Here is a 22,562-nt window from a genome sequence, read left to right on the forward strand (position 1 = left end):
ACAGAAACATTTGTTAAAAAAAAGTTCCCAACTGTTCCCAGCCCTTTGGTGAAATTGCGCACATTTCTTAATTCGGCCTGAAATAATTAGAATATTGGCGGATCTTTTTGTTCGCCTCTCAAGAGGAACCCTTTCCCGTGTCTGCTTCGGGCGTCGCAGAGTTGTTCCCCTCTCACCCCGGCTCCCGCAGCTGCTGGTCCCGGCAAACAACGCAAAAAAGTTACTCAATTCCGAGACTCGAACAGGCAGACCGGGGAAACGCGCCCCTCTGCTCCGATACGAACTAGTCGTTAAATCTCAAACCCGGCGCCGCAATCTCGGACACGCAGCCGGTGTAAAACGGCGGAGTAACCGTTAGACCCTACGCCGAGGGGGGCTCCCAACTTTACACTGGGCAGAGAGACGGGGGAGCGAAAGGCGGAGGCACGGGCGTTTGGATGTATCCGACTAACCGAAGACGGGGTTTGCACTAATATTTCTTTCTCCCTCTCCCCCCACCCACCACCCCCCCCCCTCTCTCTCTCTCGCCCTTGATCTCCGGCCTGAGCAGATTCCGCACCTCACCAAGGTAGAGCGGCTTCCGGTAGTAGAGTTTGCAGAACTTGGCGGCCGGGGTCGGAAACGGGACTGTGTCTGCTTTCCCACTGAACAATGGTACGTGTGGTTGATTCACTAACTCTCTCCCCCTCTCTACATTTCCCTGCGTTTCTTTTGAAATAACGCCCCAACCCTTCTCCTTTAAAAGTACCCTGATCCCCTCTCAGTGAAATCTTCGACTTATTAAACAGACTCTCGGTTTATTTATTAATAAACCTGGCGTCTGTGGCTGCCTTATTTCCAAATGGGCCGGTTCCTCAGACAGTCGTTCTGGATTTAGTGGAAATCTGTCCTCCCGTCTCTCCCACCCCCGTGCTCCAGAAACGTTATTTCTTACTCTAAGCCCCCCCCCCCTCTCCCTCTTGTCGCTTTTCAATAATTGTGGTTAATTATTGGAAGGACACGGCACCTTTTTAGAAACATTCAGGGAAGAATGCAAACAACTGGTTGAGATTTTCGGCCCCAATCTGCCCTCTGATGAAGGGCTCAAGCCCGAAATGTTGGGTATGTATCTACCTTTGCTACAGAGACAGCAATGTCTGTCTGCGAGAGACCGGGGCAGATACATTTGACCTGCCGAGTTTCTCCAGCACTGTTTCCACTCCTCTGAATATCTCCCTCCCTTTGTAACATTCGCCGAATAACCCACACAAATGCGTCCAATAATATTGATATAAGCACCCCGCTCTCGGAAATGATGCATGAAAATCACACTCGGGTTTCGGTCACCTTATTTAATTCGCTCGACCCATTTCTAACGCCCAGCCACTTTCTCGAGTATCTTAGTTTTGTTTTGGCCACAGTAAAATGTGCCTTGGGTTTGCAGGGTTCTTTAAGGGGCGCGAAGTTGCCTGGTTGAGAGACCAATCTCATCCGGCCGTGTGAGTGGTTATGTTCAGAGTCGTTCTCTCAGGGACAGGTAGAAACGTTGGCGGATAGGGGGAGAGAATTTTGCCCTTCGTGTAGTGTGTCAGGGAGCGGAGAATAGCTGGACAGAAAATTGTGTCGTTTATCTCCGGGAAACCCGACACACTTTACATTACGCCGCAGCTAAGCTCCGAAAGTTCGTCACCCCGAAGCCGGCCATTCGGCCCATTGGGAGAGAGGTGGTCACCTTTTTCAAACTTTCCTCATGCAGGCAACATTCTTGTAAATTCCCTCTGGCTCCCCCACCCCCTTTCTGTTAATCAGAACTGTTCCAGTGTCACCTCCCTGCCCCATCTCATATCAGTCTGTCCAACCAAGTCCCACCCTCCGAGCAGGGACCCCCCCCCCTCTTCGCCGGTCGCTGATTCCAGCATCTGCAATGTCCTGTGTGTCCCTGCCCTTGGAGTGCAGCTTAAGTGTGATGGGACAGAGGTGTCTTCTTCATCCCCTCCACCTCCCTCTGGGTGAAATGATTTTCCTCATTCACCCTCCAAACCTCTGCCCCTGTTTTGTGAGGGGGAAAGTGCCTTTCCATTGACTCTCTGGGCCTCCCCCCAGGATGTAATGCACTTCATTTATATCTCTGTTGTGTCAGCTCCACAGAAAACAACTCTGGTCTTTCCACACTGGTTCTTGTTTTCATACCTGCCGAAGTTCCTGTAAATGGCCCCTGAGCTCTCTCCAGAACAGACATAACTCTTCCGTAATGTGCTGACCAGGTGTGGCCTAACTGCCTTGTACACTGTTCCAGCACAACCTCCCTACTCCAATATCCAATGCTTGAATGAAGAGTTACCATCACACTTGCTACCTTGAAGGGTCTCCATCTCTCCCCACCACCATTAGTGTTTGTTGCACTATCTCATACTTGTTATAATAAATAGCATTGATCTCTTTGCCTCCAAACAACTTGCCATCCATATCTTGCTGGAGCTCCAACTTTTCACCTTCATGGTCAACCATGTAGTTAGTGTATGAACCATCTGCAAACTTCTTTTAAATTGTCCCTAAATTTAATTCTAGCAGAACCCTGGAAACCCCATTGGGGACAACCTTACAGGCTTACCCAAGCCTCTGTGAACACTTTTAGAACCATAGGATATTACAGCATTGCATCCTTTGGGCCTTCTAGTCCATGCCAAACTATTATTCCGCCTAGTCCCACTGACCTGCACCCAGTCCATAGCTCTCGATGCCCCTCCCATCCATGGACCTGTCCAAATTTAAAATGCGTCCACCACTTCAGCTGGCAGCTCACCCCCACCACTCTCTGGGTGAAGAAGTTCCCCTTCACATTCCCTGTAAACCAGTGGTTAACAACCTTTTTTTCCCCATTCACATAGCACAGAGCACCTATGTCATCTAGTAACGGATTACTTAGGGTGGTATGTGAGTGGTTAAAAAAAGGTTGAGAACCACTGCCCTAAACTTTTCCCCTTTAACCCTTAACCCATGTCCTCTGATTTGTATCTCACCTACCCTCAGTGGAAAAAGCCAACCTACATTTACTCTGTCAATCCTTCTCATCATTTTAAAATACCTCTATCAAATCTCCCCTCATTCTTCTACACTCCATGGAATAAAGTCGTAACCTGTTTAAACCTTTCCCTGTAACTCAGTTCCCAATGTCCGGGCAACATCCTAGTAAATCTTCTCTGAACTCTTTTCATATTGTATTATGCTGTGGTTCCCACCAGTCAGTCAGTAGGCCTTTTCACACCGCCGTGTAAAATGGGGATTCCAGGGAAATTTTCCCAGGAACCCTCCTGTGAACTGACGATGTGAAAATGTAAGTGGTAGGGCCGCAGACCTGAGTGATTTTCTCAGACCACCCTCTCGGTCTGAATTGACAAATGGCCCAGCAGGGAAGCATCATGATGTCAGCACTTGTGAGGTGCGTCATTTCAATTTGCCTTCAATAAATCAGTTCATTCACGATTTGTTAATTGCTCTATATGTGTGTATATATTTATACACACACACACACACACACACACACACACACAGTCTTCTGACTTCCAGTAGGACTTCCTATGAGTGTGTAATGTGTTATTCACTAGGCCATTGCTTGGGTCCCCCCCAAATTGCTGGGGAAGACAAATTACAGGGAATTTGGACCATGGTGTGAAAGGCCCAGGAGGTCCTCACTTCCATGGAATTTCCAAGTAGGTTCACCACTCACCTGTGGTGCAAAAAGTCCTAGTGTTGGGTCCAATCCCAAGGGTTAGGTACAGGAGTGGACTATTCATCCCCTCAGACCTGCTCTGCCAACTCATCACAATCATGTCTGATCACCAGCTAGTCCATCCCCTTGTATGATCCTTTGACACGAAATTTCGGAAATCTATGGATTTGCATGGTAGGGATGTTCAAAGATTTGCCAACTGAGTGAAGAACATTCTTCCCATTTCAGGCATAAACAAGCCTGCCATTATTCAGAACATTGTTAGTTCTGGGCTCCTCTGTCAAGTGAAGCACCCTCCCTGTATTCAGCTTGTTGTGTCCTATAAGGATTCTGTGTTTAATTAAGACTGCCTCTCATTTTCCTAAATTATAGAGGATACAGGCCTCATCTGCACAATCTCTCCCCCATACAGTGAACCTACTATCCTAGAAAGTGGACTGTGGCCACTCTACCCTTTCTTTGAGTTAGGAGATAAACAATAAGAATGACACACCCTTCTATTGCAGTGAAACACCTTTTCTTCAGTATTCATATCTCATCAAGGCCAACATAATATTTGCCTTTATAATTGTTCTGGTGCATGTTCGTGGCTTGTGTATAAGGACAGCTAGGGCCCTTTGAACATCAACATTTCCCAATCTGTCATCATTTGAGATGAACTCCGATTTTCTGTTCTAATGCATCAAAGTGGATCACTTCCACCTTTTTCCACATTGTGCTCTCAGCCATTCCCTCAACTTGCCTATTGCCTAAATGATTCCCTGTTTGTTCAGAGTTATCAGCAAATTTGGAGACTATCAAGCCAGATAAGTGGGCAGCATGGTTGGTGTAGTGGTTAGTTCAATGCCTTGACCATGCCAGCGATTAGGACTGGACCTAGGTTCGAATCCCGCACTGTCTGTAAGGAGTTTGTATGTTATCACTGTGTCTACGTGGGCTTTCTCTGGGGACTCCAACTTCCTTTCACCCTTCAAAAATGGGGTGTAAATTGAGTGGCATGGACCCATAGGGCTGAATTAGCCTGTTACTGTGTTGTATGTCTAAATTAAAACAAATAAATGGTGAACAGCCGGATCCCAGGTACTGATGCTCTTGTTGGCCCATTGCTCATGGCCTGCCAACCTGAGAAGCCTTTTGTTTCCCCTCTTTGGTTTCTATGTGATAATCAACTCTCAATCCATGGGAATATATCGTTGCCAATTCCACATACTTCATCTTTGTTGATCAACTTTGTGAGCAGGCCCTTATTTGAAAAGCCTCTAAAAATCTAAATACACTATGGCCATGGGTTTCCCCTAATCTATTCCAACATTCTCTTCCTCAAAGGTCTCTGCTCATTTAGAACAGTGGTTTTCAAACTTTTTCCTTCCACTCGCATCCCACTTTAAGTAATCCCTAGGCCATCAGTGCTCTGTGATTAGTAAGGGATTACTTAAGGTGGGAAGGTTGAGAAACACTGCTCTAGACCCAATTGTTACTGAAATATTTTGCTTGAGAAAAATTGTCATTGGCCCATTTCCTTTGGAGCCATGAAACTGTGCACATAACGAGTCCATTCGAGATGATTAAAACTTTTCTTCCCACTCCCATACCACCGTAAAGCAATCCCTTAATAATCACAGAGCCCTTATGGCCTAGGGATTGGATAAGGTGGAATGTGAGTAAAAGGAAAAAGATTGAAAAGCACAGATTTAGATTGATACCAGGAATGAAAGGGCTAGCTTATGAGGAACGTTTGTCGGCTCTTGGACTGTACTCGTTGGAGTACAGAAGTTGAGGGGGAACCTTGTGGAGGCATTTCAAATGCTGAAAGGACTGGACAGAGTAGATGTGGCAAGGATGGTCTCCATGGTAAGGGAATCGAGGACAAGAGGGCACAACTTCAGGATAAAAGGGTGTCATTTTAAAACAGAGACATGAGAAAATAGCTTTAGTCAGAGGGACAAGAATCTGCTGCCACAGGAGGCTGTGGAAGCAAGGTTGTTGGGTGCAGTTAAGGTAGAAATTGACAGGTATTTGATTATCTAGGGCATCAAGGGTAACGGAGAGAAAGCCGGGGAGTGGAGCTGAGTGGGATCAGCTCATGATAGAGTGGCAGAGCAGATTTGATGGGCTAATGGTCCTCCTTCTGCTCCTATGTCCTGTGATAATATTCTTGTGATTGAATCGTTCATGATTTTTCCTGACGAAAATCCATCCAGACCCTGCTCAGTCTGTGTCCCTTGATTGCATCTGGCATTCCAGATTCCACATTTTGGTTTGCCACTCTGGGACTTTGTCCAACAGCTTTTTTAAACTCCAAGGAGATGGTATCAGGCACATCGGCTTCACCACCCCTGCCTGTTACCTCTTCAAAATCTGCAAACATTAGTCAAGCACAACAGTTCTGTAACAAATCCATTCTGTGTCCTTCTAAATGAAGGTCTGCAATGTCCCTCAGCATTGGTCTCTGTAATATGTTCACCACTAGATTCAAACGAACAGCTTTGTATTTAAGCGTTCATCTCATTCAATAGTCACAGTGCTCCAGTCCTCTGGCACCTCTCCTGCAGCCAGTGAGCACTGAAAAATGATGGTCAGAACATTTGCTATTTCCTCCCTTTCTTCTCTGACAGCCCAGGATATAGTTAATCCGGGTATGACATTCAATCATTTTCAACCACGCTAAATGGCAAAACCCATCCTCACTTCCTCTGCAACCCTTCACACTGTGTCTGGTGTGAAATAAACTTGAACTCTGCCCACTCCGGATTTCACGTTCCTCCTCATGAACTTACTGATCATCTTCACCAAATTACTGCAACACTAGCCGGGTAAATAGAACCTAAATTAGTCTTTTATGTGTGTAAGTGTATATTCTCATTACCATTAGCCTATCCAGAAATGTGCATTTGTGTTGCAGTTTGCAGTTAGTTCTAGCCTGTAACCTGCAGTTGAATTGTGGTGGGCCAATGAACAGATCAAAGAAACCTCACATGTGATTGCAATAAGATGGTGCAATAAGACAAGTGCTGTCAGAAGCTGTTACGCTGAGATAGTTTAAGTCTGACTGACACTAATTCCAATGATGCCTAGAACTTACGGGTCAGTTTTGAACCAACTGCAGGTACTCACTACAACTCCATTTTAAGTCCATGCATTTATGTTTCTGTTGTATGGAGTGTGGCATGTGGAACTGACACAGTGACTGGGGCCCACTGCTGAAGGAAACAGCTTCTCCTGAAGGGACCTGAGCCTAGACAAGTGTTTACAAACTGAATGTTCTGTGGATATTGATATGTGTGCGTGTGTATGCATGTGCACATACGTGTGCAGGTGTGAGCAAGTTTGTACCTGTGTGCATGGGTTGCACGTGCGTGCACACTCGTGCGCATGTGTACACATGCGCACAGCTGTTGGATTGTCTGGAAGTGAGATCCTGAATGAGGGCAGAAGCTGAGCAGAGAGGGTAAATATCAGCTGGAGTAACAGAGTAAAATGGATCAGTGTAGCATTCATTGTGTCCATGCACAGGTCATGGCTGTGTGAGAGATACAGACCAGAACTGCCCTCTAGCTCAAAGGCCAAATGGTTCACATAACTGTGTGTTCACTGTGGCTCATGATCAGACGAGTGAATCATTGTCTTTCGATTCCTTCCTTCAGAGCATCATTTATCATTATTTTGAATTATTGATTTCCTGACATTTCAATTAAATGAGGAAGAAAATATCTTGGGGGAGAAGGGTATTGTAGTGCCTGGGAAGAGGAATAACAGTTACAAGGAGAGATTGAAGAAGGCTGAGATGTGATGCTGTGTAAACATTAAGGAGTCAGTTGTGGACAGTGGGAGGGCTGGAGACCACAGGTACAATCTGTCGTTATGCCAAAAGATGAAGACATCTTGCAGCAGGCTGATTCCCAAGATACAAACCAGAAAGAAGAAGACACAAGCCTCAATGGGATGGGCTGGGAATCTGGAATGCACTGCTCTCTGATGCTGTGGCAATGGGGTCCATTCAAGAAGGAAATGGTCAAATATGTGGCCTGGGGAAATGTTCAAGGTTATGGAGAGAAGGTGAGAGACTGCAGCACATGAGTTACTCCGTGGAGAGCTGGCACAGGTGCCATGCGAGCTGTGACCACCCTACCCGTCGATTCTCTGATAAATGTCTGTGAACATTTCTTGGAGATTTTCCAAGCAATAAATCTTTCCTTTGGCTTCTATCGCACCACTTTTAGCCTCAACCCTCCCCTGTCCTCCATCTCCACGAGCTCTTAGGCGAAATGGGGTTTCTATCAGGGCCTCCAACTTGGACGAACCATCCCTCCACAAGATACTGACCACAGAAACGTGGGTCCTCTTCAGAGGGGTGGAGATGAGGGGAAAGCACAAAGGAAGAAGCCAGTGGCGACCTCTCTGTGGGCAGTATACTATGCACATACGTAACTCTGGGTGGGTCAATTGTTGAAGGAATAAATTCTTTAAAATTTATTTTTAAATATATTTGCTCTGCTTTGCATAATAGTCAAACAATTTTACCAGATAACAAATTAAAATGGGTTTAATGCAATATTAAACAATGCAATACAAGGCACTTGATGAAGGGCTCAAGCCCCAAACGTTGGTGATGTATCTTTGCTATATAAAGGACACTGCGTAACCTGCTGAGTTTCTCCAGTATCGTGTTTTTACTTCAACCACGGTGTGTGTAGTCTTTCCTGTTTTACTCCTAATACAATTTTCAGTGTATTTCACTCAGGGACATTCTGAAACATTATTTCCATTTGCACTGAAAAAATGACACACAGTGAATGTAGCTGCACGGATTCACTATTCCTGTTCCTCTATCTATAACTTCCCCACCACCACGACCCCCCCCCCCACCCCCACCACAACTCCAAGCCCACAAAAGGATACCCGCTCGAGGGTTGGGGAAACGCGTTCCCAGTGTAGGATCTGACGGAGTCTGGGAAGGAGCAGTGGAGTGGGGTGGGGGAGTGGGGGGGGGGGGGAGAGTGGGGGGGGGGGAGAGTGGGGGGGGGGAGTGGGGGGGGCAGCTCCCCCAAACCGAGCATCAGTTTTCAAGGCCTGTAGGTGGGTTATTAACAAGAGGCAGGTGGCGAGCTCCCTGATCGGTGTCCCCCACACTGCCCATTCCATGCCATTTTGCAACCACCCTGGATTTCCTTCGCTGACTCCAACTGCCAACCTCTCTGAGCTGGGCTGGGTCCGCCTCCAGATCCACGGACAACTCAACTCGACCTGGCTTCTCAATCGCAATTCACAATTAACAAGTGGATGCAGGGCATCTGGAAGGACAGCAGTAACGTGCCAATCTCTCTCCTTCCGCCACCCCTCCCCAGCCCAACTTCCCACCACAGTGCCCCTCCGCTGCCATCTGCTGTGCCAACCCCACCCTGCTGCAGTCCTGGAACAACAATAAAACGCCACACAGCACAAGGTGACTTCAGGGTCGGTGCTGCATTCGTCTTAAAAAAAGAGGAAAGACGCACAAGCCAGAACCTGATGTCAATACGATAGAATGGAATCCGTTCCTCCCCGGCCCAATTCATGCATTACAGAATGTGCAGTCATTTTGGCCATCTGTTTAAATGTTATCCTCTAAAGCAAATCTGCAAAGGCGCGCACTCGTGCACGCGCACACACTCGCAGCGTTTGCTTCATTCACAGAAACGCAGACATCCACACACATCGAGATGTACTGTGTGTTCTACACACATAAATAGATCTTCCAAGATCTCTGTCACCCCCCCCCCCCCCCACTCCTCCACTGCAAAGGGCGTGTTCACACAAACAGCAGCTTTTCAGTGATGCCACTGAGACCCACTTGTGCCAGCGATGTGTTGAGCCAGTCATCAGTGCCTGTCGACAAGTCAATCGCATCCTTCATTTTGCTACCTTTTGTCCTTCTCGGATGAAAAAGCACCACTCCCTTCCTATACTTTTGATAAATGTGACTTTTGACTGAGGGGATTTTGACGGGTAACAACAGGCAGAACCATGTCAGGAACCAGGGCTGCCCAGCAGCCGAGAGATTTCCCCACTATCCAGCCAGCTGATCCAGTGCAGCCAGTGTTCGAAATCCCAGTGGCAATCATTTAAATAGTAAATTCTGGATATTAACAGAATCAGCTTGGCACATGGGGAAGTGAATGAAATGAGGTCATGTGGAGCAGGCTGATTAGAAACGTCAAAGGTCTGCTTTGCCAGACTTTACAGTGGCACCGAAACACCTGGGCATTGAGGAACCCTCAACCTTTACAGCTGGACATAGAACATTTCAAGACAGTACAGCCCTCAATGTTGTGCCAACCCATATATTCCTGCCCTTCCAAAAATACTAAACTCTCCCTACCCCTGTAACCCTCTATTTTTCATTCATCCATGTGTCTAAGAGTCTCTGAAATGCCCCTATTGTTCCAGCCTCCACCACCACCCCTGAAAATGCATTCCATGCACCCACACTCTCTGCGTAAAAGAAAAACTTACTCCTGATGTCTTCCCTAAACATTCCCTCCCTTCACTTTGTACACACGTCCTCTGGTGTTTGCGACTCCCTCCCTGGGAAACAGGCGCTGGCTGTCCACCCTATCTCTGCTTCTCAGAAGTTTGGAGACCTCTGTTAAGTATTCTCTCACCCTGATGCATTTTGTGTTTTTCATTCAACCATGGTGTCTACATATTTTCATGATTTACTTCATCCTTCTACAGAAGTGGATGGGTTTGAATTAAAAACCCACACTATGGTATTGGAGGGCCCAGTGCCACGAATTTGTATGACCAAACCTGGGAGAAAGGTTTAGAAAAAAGCTCAGCTAAAATGCACTCTGTGAGGGATTATTTTGCCTTGTATAATCCAACACATAAACTGGTCCTTTGTCTCAACCTATTCAATCCAATTCAATTTCAATTTCATGTAATAAAAACGGTGCAAGATTACGCAGAATTTGTTTTTGTCTGCTGTAAGGCAGGCAGAGTCACCATCCGCAGAAATTACCTGAAGTGCTTCTTACAGTCAGAGAAGGAGAAGCAAAAGAGGTTCCCCCTCAGGCTCAGTGAGTGTCCTTGGATTCACCTCCAGCGCTCCCGCAGCCACACAGAGTCCAGTCCAAACCATCGGCAACTCCTGATCCAAACATCCGCCATGATCAGGAATCCTTCAGCGCCCTTGGGCACCCTCTTGCATCCCAGTTCTGATACCTGGTACCCCTTTGGCCAGTCCCCAGCAGTCCGCAGTCCGGTGCAAATCCCTTGACCCCAGCTGCCAGCCAGTCCGCAGCCTGCACGGGTTCCTCGAGTCGAGTCACCAACAGCCTGTCCACCTGTGTGTTCTTCAGCCACACTGGTCCGCCGCCATGGTCACCATCCTGTGGGTCATCTCCTCTCCTTCTTAAACAGGGGGATGGTCTCCCCATTTTCTGTGCCAGTCCTCTGCTTCCCTGGAGTCTGTAACCCCTCATGGCTGCTGCTAATCACAAGTGCCGTCATCTTGGGCCCAGAGTCCACGGTCGCAGTATTTTAAAATAAACCACTGAGGGCTCCTTTTCCAGGCCATTTGAAGCCTGTGTGGAGCCAATGGCCCATCAACCACTAGGAACCATTCAGTAATCAATTCCCCACTGATCTACAGTGCTAATGTCTGTAAAACCACCCTTTCAGCCATGCCAATGGCCTGACTCTGCCACCAGTTCAACTGATGAGGGCCCTTCCAAATAATATTTAAGGTTGGGAGAATTCCTTTGGATTAGAACTGTATACAAATAGGCACAGGTCGTGCGGTGTCTCAGTGAGATGATTGGTGAACTGAATCAGGAAAAATTCCCCTCGTACAGGACACCATCCTTGGGAGTGATGGGCATTGTAGTTTGGCTCCTGGAGTGGCCTTTGAATTCAGGATCTCAAAGTTCAATTAGCCCACAGCCTCCGGTTCCCAAACCACTTTGGAATCAATATCTACTTTTGAAAGCATAACTGCTGTTGCGGCAAATTAAATAAAAGCTGTGGAATGAAACACGACAGTCTGCAGAAGCTATGATTGTGGTAAAAACACAAATGCTGGAGGAACTCAGCCAGTCTCGTAGTGTCCATAGGAAGTAAAGATACATGGCTGACATTTTGGGTCTGAGCCCTTCCTCAAGGAATGAGTAATTCAATAAAGCCACCCATTTTCTCACATTGAACTCTTGCGTGATAAATAAGCCACGTGAGAGGTGGCATGGATGCCAGGGAGAATTCCTCTACACTTCTTTAAAAGAGTGACATCTCATTCCTTTCCATCCACTGATAAGGACAGAAAGCCTAGTTTTGTGCCTTAGCTGAGAAACTGTACCTCCGACATTCCTTTGTTTCTGCAATGCCATGGTGAAGTGTCACCCTTACAGGAGCCTGAAGGGGCGCACCCAGCAGCACAAGAACAGCTTCTTCCCCTCCGCCATCAGATTCCTGAATGAACAACAGACACGGCCTCACTGTGACTTTTTCGTGCTCTATTTTTATTTATTTTGTAAGGTGGCTTCTATAAATGTTTGCCCTGTGAATCCGTTTCAGAACAACAAATTTCATGACTTGTTCATGACGATAAATTCTGATTTTAATTCTAATTTTCCGCTCACGGAAAGACATCAATCTTCTGGTGTAGAAGCAGCTCAACTCTTGCCATACTCCAAACTAGGATCTCCCTGGTCTGAACAAGTTGGTCAAAATCTTTGCAACTAGACCAATGAGGATTGGAGCTGGAGATAGTTGGTGACATTTTAAACATCTTTTTCAAATGAGAATTTAGTTTCTGAATTGAACAAAACTGTTCTCCTATTCTGTGTTGAGGGAACACATAATGGAAGGACAGTAATCACTGGTCTGGTAATGGGGATCACGTTACAGTCAGGCCTGGGAAATTTATTAGTGCGCAATGGAATCAGTGTTTTCAGAGCACAGAAGGAGGCCACAGCCCATTGAAGCCATATAGCTCAGTACTGAGAAATCCTGTTGACCCTCCTATCCTTGTCCAACTAACACCTTATGTCTTTTGGTCTGTACTCCACCCCCCACCCTTTCTTTCCTTCTCCCTAGCCTTTTAATTCAGGTGCCTGGCTGCTTTTCACTCACACCTTGAGGAAGGGCTCAGGCCTGAAATGTCTGAAATGTATCTTTCTATCCTGCAGAATTTCTGCACTTCTACTACAATCACAGTGTCTGCAGACTTTCGTATTTCATGCCATTGCCCTGTTGTTTTCTTTACCAATGCAAATTGTCTGACCAATGCCCTTGAGAGAGTCCTGATCGACTCTTACTTCCAGAAGTTCTTCAGGCAGCGAGGTCCAGAGCATAATTACATGTGACGTAGCAAAGCCTTTTTCTTACATCTCTTTTGTATCCTTGAATCTGCCTCCCCCATTCCTCTGACCTATTCACTCACAGGAGAAGCTCCCTTCCGCACCTCCATCAAACCTTTGCTCCAGGTATGTGGAGAGAATAAAATGGGATTAGTGTGGGATCAGTTTAGACCATGAGCCTTTGACTGTGTGATTCCAACTCTGACTTCCTCAGTCTAATCATGGATCCAAACTTCCTCATCCCTTGAATCATCCCCATCCCCTCTCCAGGACGTTCACAACTTTCCTGAAGTATGCCGGTCAGAACAATGCTCCAATTCAATAAATCTCGGATCTTATTAACAAAATAGCACTACAGCGAGACCCTTTCAGGCCACGATCCTGTGCCATCCAATTACCTACGACCCCCCGGTACATTTTGAACAGTGGGAAGAAACCAGAATGCCCATAGGAAACCCACTCAGAGAGTGTACAGACTCCTTACGCTAATTGTATGGAACACACAGCAACTATTTTAAGATGGTGTAATTCTGTTGATACTGAGGAAGTAGCTGAGGTGAATCCCATGGCATAGCTATAGTTTAACAATGTTTGGATACAGGAAGCTTTTACTAGTCATTGTTATGTACTGCCTCTGTAACCAAATCAGAATGTTGACAGTGTGGTCAAATCATACATGTCAATGTTGACAAGCAATTAATCAGTGATAGGAAAGCTGAGGTTTCAAAAGCAATTTAATCGTTCAATTTTAAAGCAAGAAGCAGCCACAATAAAATCAAAAAGTCAACATTACTTCTTGTCTTTGGAAAGACCGCAATTGCCATTTCTACAGCCCCCTGTGAAGTTGCTTAGAGGATTAAATCTCATACAAAATGGACACTTGGGGGATGGGACTGAAGCTTTAACTCAAAACATAGTGCCTGAAACACCCAGCAGGTCAAATAGCGTCTATGGGGAAGGAAACACAATGAACATTTCAAGCCCAGCACCCTTCACTCGATCTAGAGAAGGAGCTTAGTTGGAGCTTGTGGACAGAAAGCTTGTTTGAGGGTCGATTTAAGGAAGGCCTTGTGCAAGAGAAGTTCTGGAGCTTAATGCCCAGGCACTGAAGGCACCAAAGAGTGAAACATGGAGGTCTGCAGACACTGTGATTGCAGTCAAAACACAGAAATGCTGGAGGAACCCAGCCAGTCTCGCAGCGTCCACAGGATGTAAAGATATTTTAAAAATCGTAAATGTAAACATATAGCAGGGTAACAGGCTCTTTCAGCCCATGAGCCTGTGCTGCCCAAATACCATACACCAAATTAACTTGCAACCCTGGTTCATTTTGAACAGAAACCCACACAGGTCACAGGGAGAACATACAAACTCCCTACAGACAGCGCAGGATTTGAACACAGATCGTCGATGCTGTAACAGCGTTGTGCTAACTTACACTAACCGTGCCAACACCTGACATTTTTCATTCATACCCTGAGGAAGGGCTCAGGCCCGTAACGACTGTAATATATCTTTACCTTCTATGGATGATGCGTGACCGGCTGAGTTCCTCCAGCATCTCTGGGTTTTTAACTGAAGGAACCAGGATGGAGTGACAGGTTGATTTGAAGGGTGCTCGGGGGTGAGAGGAGGTGGAGCATGCATCTGTAGGGAACCTCTCGGGAGAGAGTGGTTGATGGCTGGGTTGATAGGTGTGGAGTCAAATGCACATACCATGATGATGAGGCATTTGGACAGATACTTACAAAGGCAAGGCAGAGAGGGACACAAGATCCATCGCGAGACCCTGGTAAACAGGGACCACATTGTATCTCATACACCATATTTCAGTGAAGGCTAACATGGTTCATGAGATTCACTGCTGCCTTCCATATATTAGCACAACCCTTGGTTGATTAACGAAAAGGGAGATTGAAGATCAAGTCCTTAGACTAGGCTCTAAACTTGCGATCTATGGGGAAGCTGTGTTATGTGCTTCTGAGACAGGCAGCATCTTAACAGTGTGAAACAATATCAGCAATTCCATCCCTGCAAAATTCTTCATTTAAACTGCACCAATTTCTGTGTCCTCTCCCTGAACAACAGCCACAAAACTGAGGCCCTAATCATCCCCATTTAGTTCAGATTTCAGATTTATTGTCAGAGTACTTACATGAAATGACAAGCAACCCTGAGATTCCTTTACTCTGCATGCGCCAGGCAGAATTTACCACTTATTGGTAGTGTAAAGAAATTGCTTAACAAAGAAATGTCAACAAACTGACTGTAATACAGAGAGGGACAAAAATCACTAAAGTGTAAAAGTGAGTGTCCGTAAATGAGTCCCTGATTGAGTTTGTTGTTGAGGAGTCTGATGGTGGAGGGGGAGCAGCTGTTCTGTTGGACATTGTATGGATTTCTGATGCCAGATTCCTAAAACTGCGGCTCTCTTCTGAGCTTCATTACAGGAAGAAATGACAGGCAGAGCGAGAGGAAATGATCCCAGGGTGTGTTCAAAGCATCCTTGGAAGAAATGCAACATTCACACCAACTCTGCAAAATCCTGTTCAACAATTGTTCTTAGTGGAGAAGGGGTACTTGGTAGGTCACCAAGAACTATGAGTGCCTGTGAAGTGAGCACACAAGGCTCCTGAGTGACCAGCAGAAAGAAAGAGCCCACCACTTTACAAACTACCCATGCACCTTCCCCTTGTTAGCAACAATTCGAATTGCCTAACAATTCGCTGCCCCATTTGTGGGTGCCACATAGACAGAATCCTTAGCATCAGAGTGGAAGGAAGTCATCCCCGATCCTGAGGGACTACCTGAGATGGAGAAATCGGAACTTCAGTTAGAGGGAATGAACACCATCTGAATTCAGATTCAATGTTCCACTTAATTAGACTTGGATGATCAGTCAGGATGGCACACGGGTGCCAGGTAATTGAAAACTGGGTGGCTGCACCTGGCATCAGGTTCAATATGGGCCATAGAAGTGGCAAGGTTGCAACCTTTCCCACTTGACACCCTTAATGTGTTTTGTTCTTCTAAAGGCCTCAGAATTACAGATTTCTTTGTGGAATGATCTCTGGCCTTTATCTATTTTAAGTGGGGAACATCATGATTTCTCACATTAAGGCATAGATAAAATAACGGTAAGTAAGTTGTTTCCAGTGGTGGAGGAGACCAGAACTAGGGGACGTAGCCTCAAGATCCAGGGGAGTGGATTTAAGATGGAGATGAGGAGGAACTGCTTTTCCCAGTGGGGTGGGGGGGTGGGGCAGTGAATCTGTGGAATTCACTGCCCATTGAAGCAGTGGAGGCGACCTCATTAAATATATTTAAGACAAGGTTGAATAGATTTTTACATAGTTGGAGAATTAAGGGATACGGGGAAAAGGCAGGTGGGTGGAGATGAGCCCATCATCAGATCAGCCATAATCTCATTGAATGGTGGAGCATACTCGACGGGCCGGACAGCCGACTCCTGCTACCATTTCTTTTGTCCTTATGGTTAAAATCCTTTGCATCATTGAGAGTCTTCACCTCTAGAAACCATGGGCATAGACTTAATTAATCCACTGTCCCCGCCCCCCCCCCCCACAACCCACAAGTACAAAGAAAGTGATGGTGCCTCTCGAGATGGGACATTCTTATTTACCCTCTACCTTTAAGTCACTGTGAATATAAAAATGATTTAGTGCTTGAAAAGAAAGACTTTTACATGTAAGCCACCTAAAATATGTAAAATTAGGGAAAGTTAGGAAGCTTTAGTTGTGGAATTCATCGACTCTACTTCAGAAAGAGGCAGAATGCTATGGTGCAGTGAGGTTATAAGGTAATGGTTCCTCACCGACTAATGTTGCAGAAAGGTGGTGTGGATTCAGGGTACTGAGAGGTATTAATAACAGATGCAGTTACATTCTTGCATGAATGTCCTTTACTATCCTGAGGAAGGTGTGAAACCATTTAGTCCATAGGCTAACAAGCTGTTATAACTGGAGGCAAAGAAGCTTGTAGCAGGCTGAAACAACTAACTGCATAGAACACACCCACTCTCTGATTTCTAAGATATTTGAAGGTAGTCTGAGATACCAAGCATTCAACGAGACCAAGGAGGAAAGTGTTTTGAAGCTCACGCAGTTTATTGGACTCAATATCCTAGCCCAACCCCCCCACCTATCTCCCAGAGCAAAAAGAGAAAAAAGAGAATGGTGCATAAGCAAAAGACAAATTCTCAGGAATTCCTCAGCTGTTTCCTATTACTGTCTTAATGAAGCAAATGTCTCAACGGCCACATATTGTACCATCACATGTGGAGAAATCTGTGGCATGGGGGTAAGATTTAAGGAAGTCTTGGGGGTGGGGGCAGTGTAGAAATAGTGTGTGTGAGAGAGAGAATTCTTGAGATAGACCTGGCTTAAATTGGGTCCTCAAGTGGTCAGGGTTGAAGGAATCCATTGATCTTGTTGGTCTTTGATAGATCATTAGACACATCTCCATACCTCACCACTCCTACATTAGGTACTCAGCCTCAAGAGAATGTGTGTTGAAGCCCAAGGACATGGAGGTAGAAAATGGCCCTGGTGATGTTCAGGGAAACTTTTCAGAGACTATACAGTTGGTCAGCCAAGTTTGTTTATGCCATTGAAGTACACAAATCTCAGAGCTGGTTCAAGCAGTTAAGTCAAGAGAGAATGTGTTCCTCTGCCCGACAATTCGAGATCAAGGGGCTGGTGTCTCAGAATAAGATCAGGCCACTTAGAACAGAAATTAGGAGAAATCTCTTGATTCAGAGGATGGTAAATCTTTATAAATCCTCCACTTGAGAGGGTGCAACAGTCCAGGCAGTTACTGAATTTATAATTGAGATTAAAAGATTTTTGGATAACAGAGAAAGCTCATGACATGGAGATAACATGGGAGCCTGATGAATGAAGAGGAGAGGGTCCAAATGGCCTCTCGAGTTCCTGAATCTTACTATCAAGGATTGAGCACTGATTCATACAAATGTGTTAAATTCCCTTTGCTATCTATTGTGTATTTAAAAAAAAATAGATTTGTAATATTCTGGCAGATATTCTTAGTGTTTCTACATGAATTTCCTAAGCATTTACATTAAATACACGAGCCGCTACATTAAAATCACGCATTGACACATTAGCTGTGCAGTGCATTATATATAAAATTACGTCCAATCCAAGTATTGAAATGCATGAAATTTACAAAAAAACAGGAAATGGTGGAAGCTTTCAGAAGGCCACCATCTGTGGAGAGATTCCATCTTCAGGCCAGTGACCATTCACCAGAAATGGAAAAGCTCTCTCACAAGCCACCCGGCCTGCAGTATTTTCTGTTTGCATTTCCTAGGATCCTTTTTGCTATTAAAGTACAAGCCAATTGTCCAAAAATAAAACAACCATTTTCTCAGCATTTGATTATTTTTGTAAAACTATTTGATATATTTTTTTCCCCTCGGGGTCCATTTGCCTGTAGCCGTGACCCACTGAAGTGGGGGGGAGGGGGAGGGGGGGGGGGGAAAGGGAATGTGTGCTGAGGTGAGCGTGTGTTGTCCCTGCCTGATAGAGGCTGCGATTTTAACTGACTGCCTGGAACTTTTGGGGAGGAGTTACTCAGAGTCCCAAGGCTTTCTGTACCACCCTGTGCCAGCTGATTACAGGTGGGCTTTCTGGAAAGTTCAGCCTTGATCTTGTCGCTGTTAAGAAGCTTTAAGTAAAAACACGGTGCTGGAGGATTTCAGCAGGTCAAATTCTGTATTTTAAAGAGCAAATGCTGACATTTTGCTCACACCTTGATGAAGGGCTCAAGCCCGAAACGTTGGATCTGTACCTTTGCTATATCTGTGTGACCTGCTGAGTTTCTCCAGAGTTGTGTTTTTCCTTCAACCAGGGCGTCTGCAGAACTTCGTGGTTTTCCCTAAAATGATGCCGCCTGCTCTCTCCTCCCTCGGAGCCCCCCTAGCACAACTCCAGCGGTCGGACAGAGGGTGAGGAGGGGAGTTCCTGTCCGGAGGACACCATCGGGGGGGGGGGGGGGTAAACCGGTACGTTTCCCTCACTGAACTCCAGGAGCCAAGTAACTGTCAGAATCAAGGGAAAGCGTCCGTTTCCAAAGGACAACGTGCAAAACATTTCATAACTACCCTGGCGTTTAAGGGGGTGGTGGGAGGGCAGCGAGCCCAGTGTAAACCCGAGGTGGGGTATCCGTGCTGACTGGGGAAGGGGGAGGGCAGCGAGCCCAGTGTAAACCCGAGGTGGGGTATCCGTGCTGACTGGGGAAGGGGGAGGGCAGTGAGCCCAGTGTAACCCCGAGGTGGGGTATCCGTGCTGATTGGGGAAGGGGGAGGGCAGTGAGCCCAGTGTAAACCCGAGGTGGGGTATCCGTGCTGATTGGGAAAGGGGGAGGGCAGCGAGCCCAGTGTAAACCCGAGGTGGGGTATCCGTGCTGACTGGGGAAGGGGGAGGGCAGCGAGCCCAGTGAAACCCCGAGGTGGGGTATCCGTGCAGATTGGGGAAGGCGGAGGGCAGTGAGCCCAGTGTAAACCCGAGGTGGGGTATCCGTGCAGATTGGGGAAGGAGGAGGGCAGCGAGCCCAGTGTAACCCCGAGGTGGGGTATCCGTGCTGATTGGGGAAGGGGGAGGGCAGCGAGCCCAGTGTATCCCCGAGGTGGGGTATCCGTGCTGATTGGGGAAGGCGGAGGGCAGTGAGCCCAGTGTAAACCCGAGGTGGGGTATCCATGCTGACTGGGGAAGGGGGAGGGCAGCGAGCCCAGTGTAAACCCGAGGTGGGGGTATCCGTGCAGGTCGGAGGGCGAGAGTTCAGTAAATGCAGAGCAACCTGAGACCATTCAGCCCCTACGCCCCTTACCCCGGCGTTTGCCTGGCGCCGGCTCTCGCCCGGCTGATTGACAGCTCGGTTTGGCAGCGGACATGCCGAAAGGAGGCAGCGACTTTGCAGGAAAACGCAGCAGCCCTCAGTCCATTTCAGATTTCGAAGAATTCGCGGCCCCACTACACACATCGGAGAAAAGCAGCACAATCCACTTAATTCATGTATAACGGAGATCACCCCCCCCCCCCTTCCTCCTCCTCCTCCCCGCCCCCACGCTGCGCCGAGAAGCAAGAAGCAACCCACATTTCACCGTATCAGTTCTGAATCTCACATTCACGTTACGGAGTCTTGCCGTCTGATTTTTTTTGTCTTCTCTTTTAAAACAAACCCCTCCAGGAAAGCAATTTCTTTTTTTCTCTCGGAGTTTTTTTAAAAAAAAACAAACGTCCAGATATTTGTGTGGCCTGTAAAGTGTTTTCGCGACGCGATAACTTTACTGAACAAAAGGCGCAAAGTTTCAGGGACGTGAGTGCCTGTCACTTCACTGAGAGCGACTGTGCCGTTCGCGTTTTAAAGGCAGTTCGAGTGCCGACGTGCCAAATTCTCTCTCTCTCTCCCTGTGCAAAAGGAGGAGACATTTAGTCGGCAGAAAAGCTATGAAAACGGGTGATTGCGTTCTCCTTTTTCATTCACTTTTTAAAAAAACGAGAAACACACACTTGGCCCAAAGTTTCTACTGAGTTTTTAAAATGGGTTTAAACTCCGGCATTTGTACGGCCGGGTTATGTAAAAACAAATAACGCCGTCGCGCACGATAAATCTCCAGAAACAAACTGCCAATAAATTAAATTGTATTTTTTTTTGTTTTTGAGGAGGTAGAGGGTGTGTGTGTGTGTGTGTGTGTGTGTGTGGTGGTGGTGGTGGTGGTGGGGGGGAGCTGCCGGAGGACTCCCACAACGCGAAAGAGCGAATCGTCAGGCAAGCTCACAGCCTTCAGAATCCTTTCTCCGTGGGGAGGGGAGGGGGAAGGGAGAGAGGGAAGGAGGAAAGAGAGGGAGGGCAGCGAGAGGGGGAGGAGGAAGGGGGGGGAGAGCATAAGTGTGTGTGCGAGAGAGAGTAAGACGGTGGGGCGAGAGTCCTTTCTGTTTTCGCCGAGCGATCTTGCAAAGTTTGACAGTCGAACGGCGCTTTTGGGATTATTCTTTCCTGTTTATTTTTTTTCCCTGGGTATTTTAAAAAAAAAATCCCCCTTTCTCTCCCTCAAGTCAACATTACGATGTCAGCTTCATTGCGTCACGTGTAACTGACACACCACACACACACAACCAAAAATGTTGACAACAGCCTTTAAGGGTCTGCCCCTGACTGGATATCTGCCTTTTTGTTTCAGTTTTTTTTTAAGCGGGTCGGGGATGAATTAGGGACCGTGAGTTGGTGCCGTGGAGCCTGCCGTTCCCTCATGCACCCAACTCACCCACACACATACACACACCAACGTTGTCAACTTTCGCTTTCAGAACTCCGCGGCCGTCTTTAGAATGCACCATGGAAAATAGGCTGTTACAAAGATTGTGAAACGTTATTCTCCCACAACCCAGAATCATTCTCCACCGTTCTCACTATGTACTCCCCGCTCTGCCTGACTCAGGTAACGCCTGTTGGCTCGGCTAGTTTATGTTTTTTTAAAAGAAACAATAATGTTATTGATAAATGCATTTGCGATGGTCTACTTTCCTTTGTTGCAGTTTTTCCTCTTTTCGCCACCACCCTTATGTTTGTGTTGTGTGTGCGTCTGCCTCTCTCTCTCCCTGGAAGGGAACTCGTGGCATCAATCCAGACTTTTCTTCTTCACTCCTGCCACATGGCTGTCATACATAGAAAATGGCGCTCACCTCCAATTTATCTGAATAATGCTGATTTTTGGGATTGTTAATATTCTCGGCGACAGCGCGGCAGAAGGGGAAACTGCAAAAGATTTATCTGACTTGGGTTTTTTTAAATGTTGCTTTAGAATGTGTTTTTCAAGCTGTATTTGCCCTGATGGCTTTGCATGTTTTTCTCTTGGATAACTGTAATTGAAGAGGAATTGTCGCAGCTGTTAATATCTGTTTTCTGTGCCGTTGTCCGGTTTGTCCTGTTCAGAGAGCCAAGTGTTGTTGTTTCAGGAGGTACAATGCTGTCCGGATCCCCCCCCCCCCCCCCTACCCTTCCTTCCTTCCTTCCTCTTTGTTCCCTGCCATAATTGTCTCTGCAGGTATGAGAACTTGGGTAAAAGTTTCGGTAACTTCTGATCAAAATCGACCACAAAGACGTATTAGAAATAGGATGCGGAGCCGCGAATTCTAATGGCGCATTTCAGAAATACCCGCACATTGCCGTGCTGGCATCTTTCGGGTGTGTTTTGTGTGGTTGAAGTGATTTTAAGATCATTCTTTTCAAAAGGAATTTGTGTCTTGGGGATGAACCGAAGGTGTGGCTGTTGGAATCGTTAGATATTCCTATTCACCTTGGATGAGTGGATAACTTAATGGGGGCACTTGGATTTCGAGTTCAGTGTCTCGTTGATGGTTTTGCACCGTTCGCGGGTCCATTCATTGTAAAATACACTCACCCCGTGCGGGCGGAATTATTACAAGATGATGTGAGCACCCAAGCATCAAGGCAGTTGGTGCTGGCCTGTGTTA

At 46.6% G+C, this 22,562-nt stretch overlaps 1 protein-coding gene across 6 annotated transcripts in view; it reads left to right on the plus strand.

Annotated features, from left to right (window-relative positions):
• Positions 1-577: 577 nt before the first annotated feature.
• nfixb (nuclear factor I/Xb) overlaps positions 578-22,562 on the plus strand; it is a 310,864-nt gene continuing 288,879 nt past the window's right edge. For 2 of the 6 annotated variants that reach the window (XM_069927187.1, XM_069927188.1), the window contains exon 1: positions 21,269-21,526. In XM_069927187.1, coding sequence (XP_069783288.1) covers positions 21,500-21,526 — 27 coding nt within the window. In that variant the 5' untranslated portion in view covers positions 21,269-21,499. Of the gene's footprint in view, positions 655-21,156; positions 21,527-22,562 lie in introns of those variants that run through there. The other 4 variants (XM_069927182.1, XM_069927184.1, XM_069927186.1 and 1 more) reach the window with 3 other exon arrangements.

This window comes from Narcine bancroftii, chromosome 3 (genome assembly GCF_036971445.1).
Source record: "Narcine bancroftii isolate sNarBan1 chromosome 3, sNarBan1.hap1, whole genome shotgun sequence".
Lineage (NCBI taxonomy): Eukaryota > Metazoa > Chordata > Chondrichthyes > Torpediniformes > Narcinidae > Narcine > Narcine bancroftii.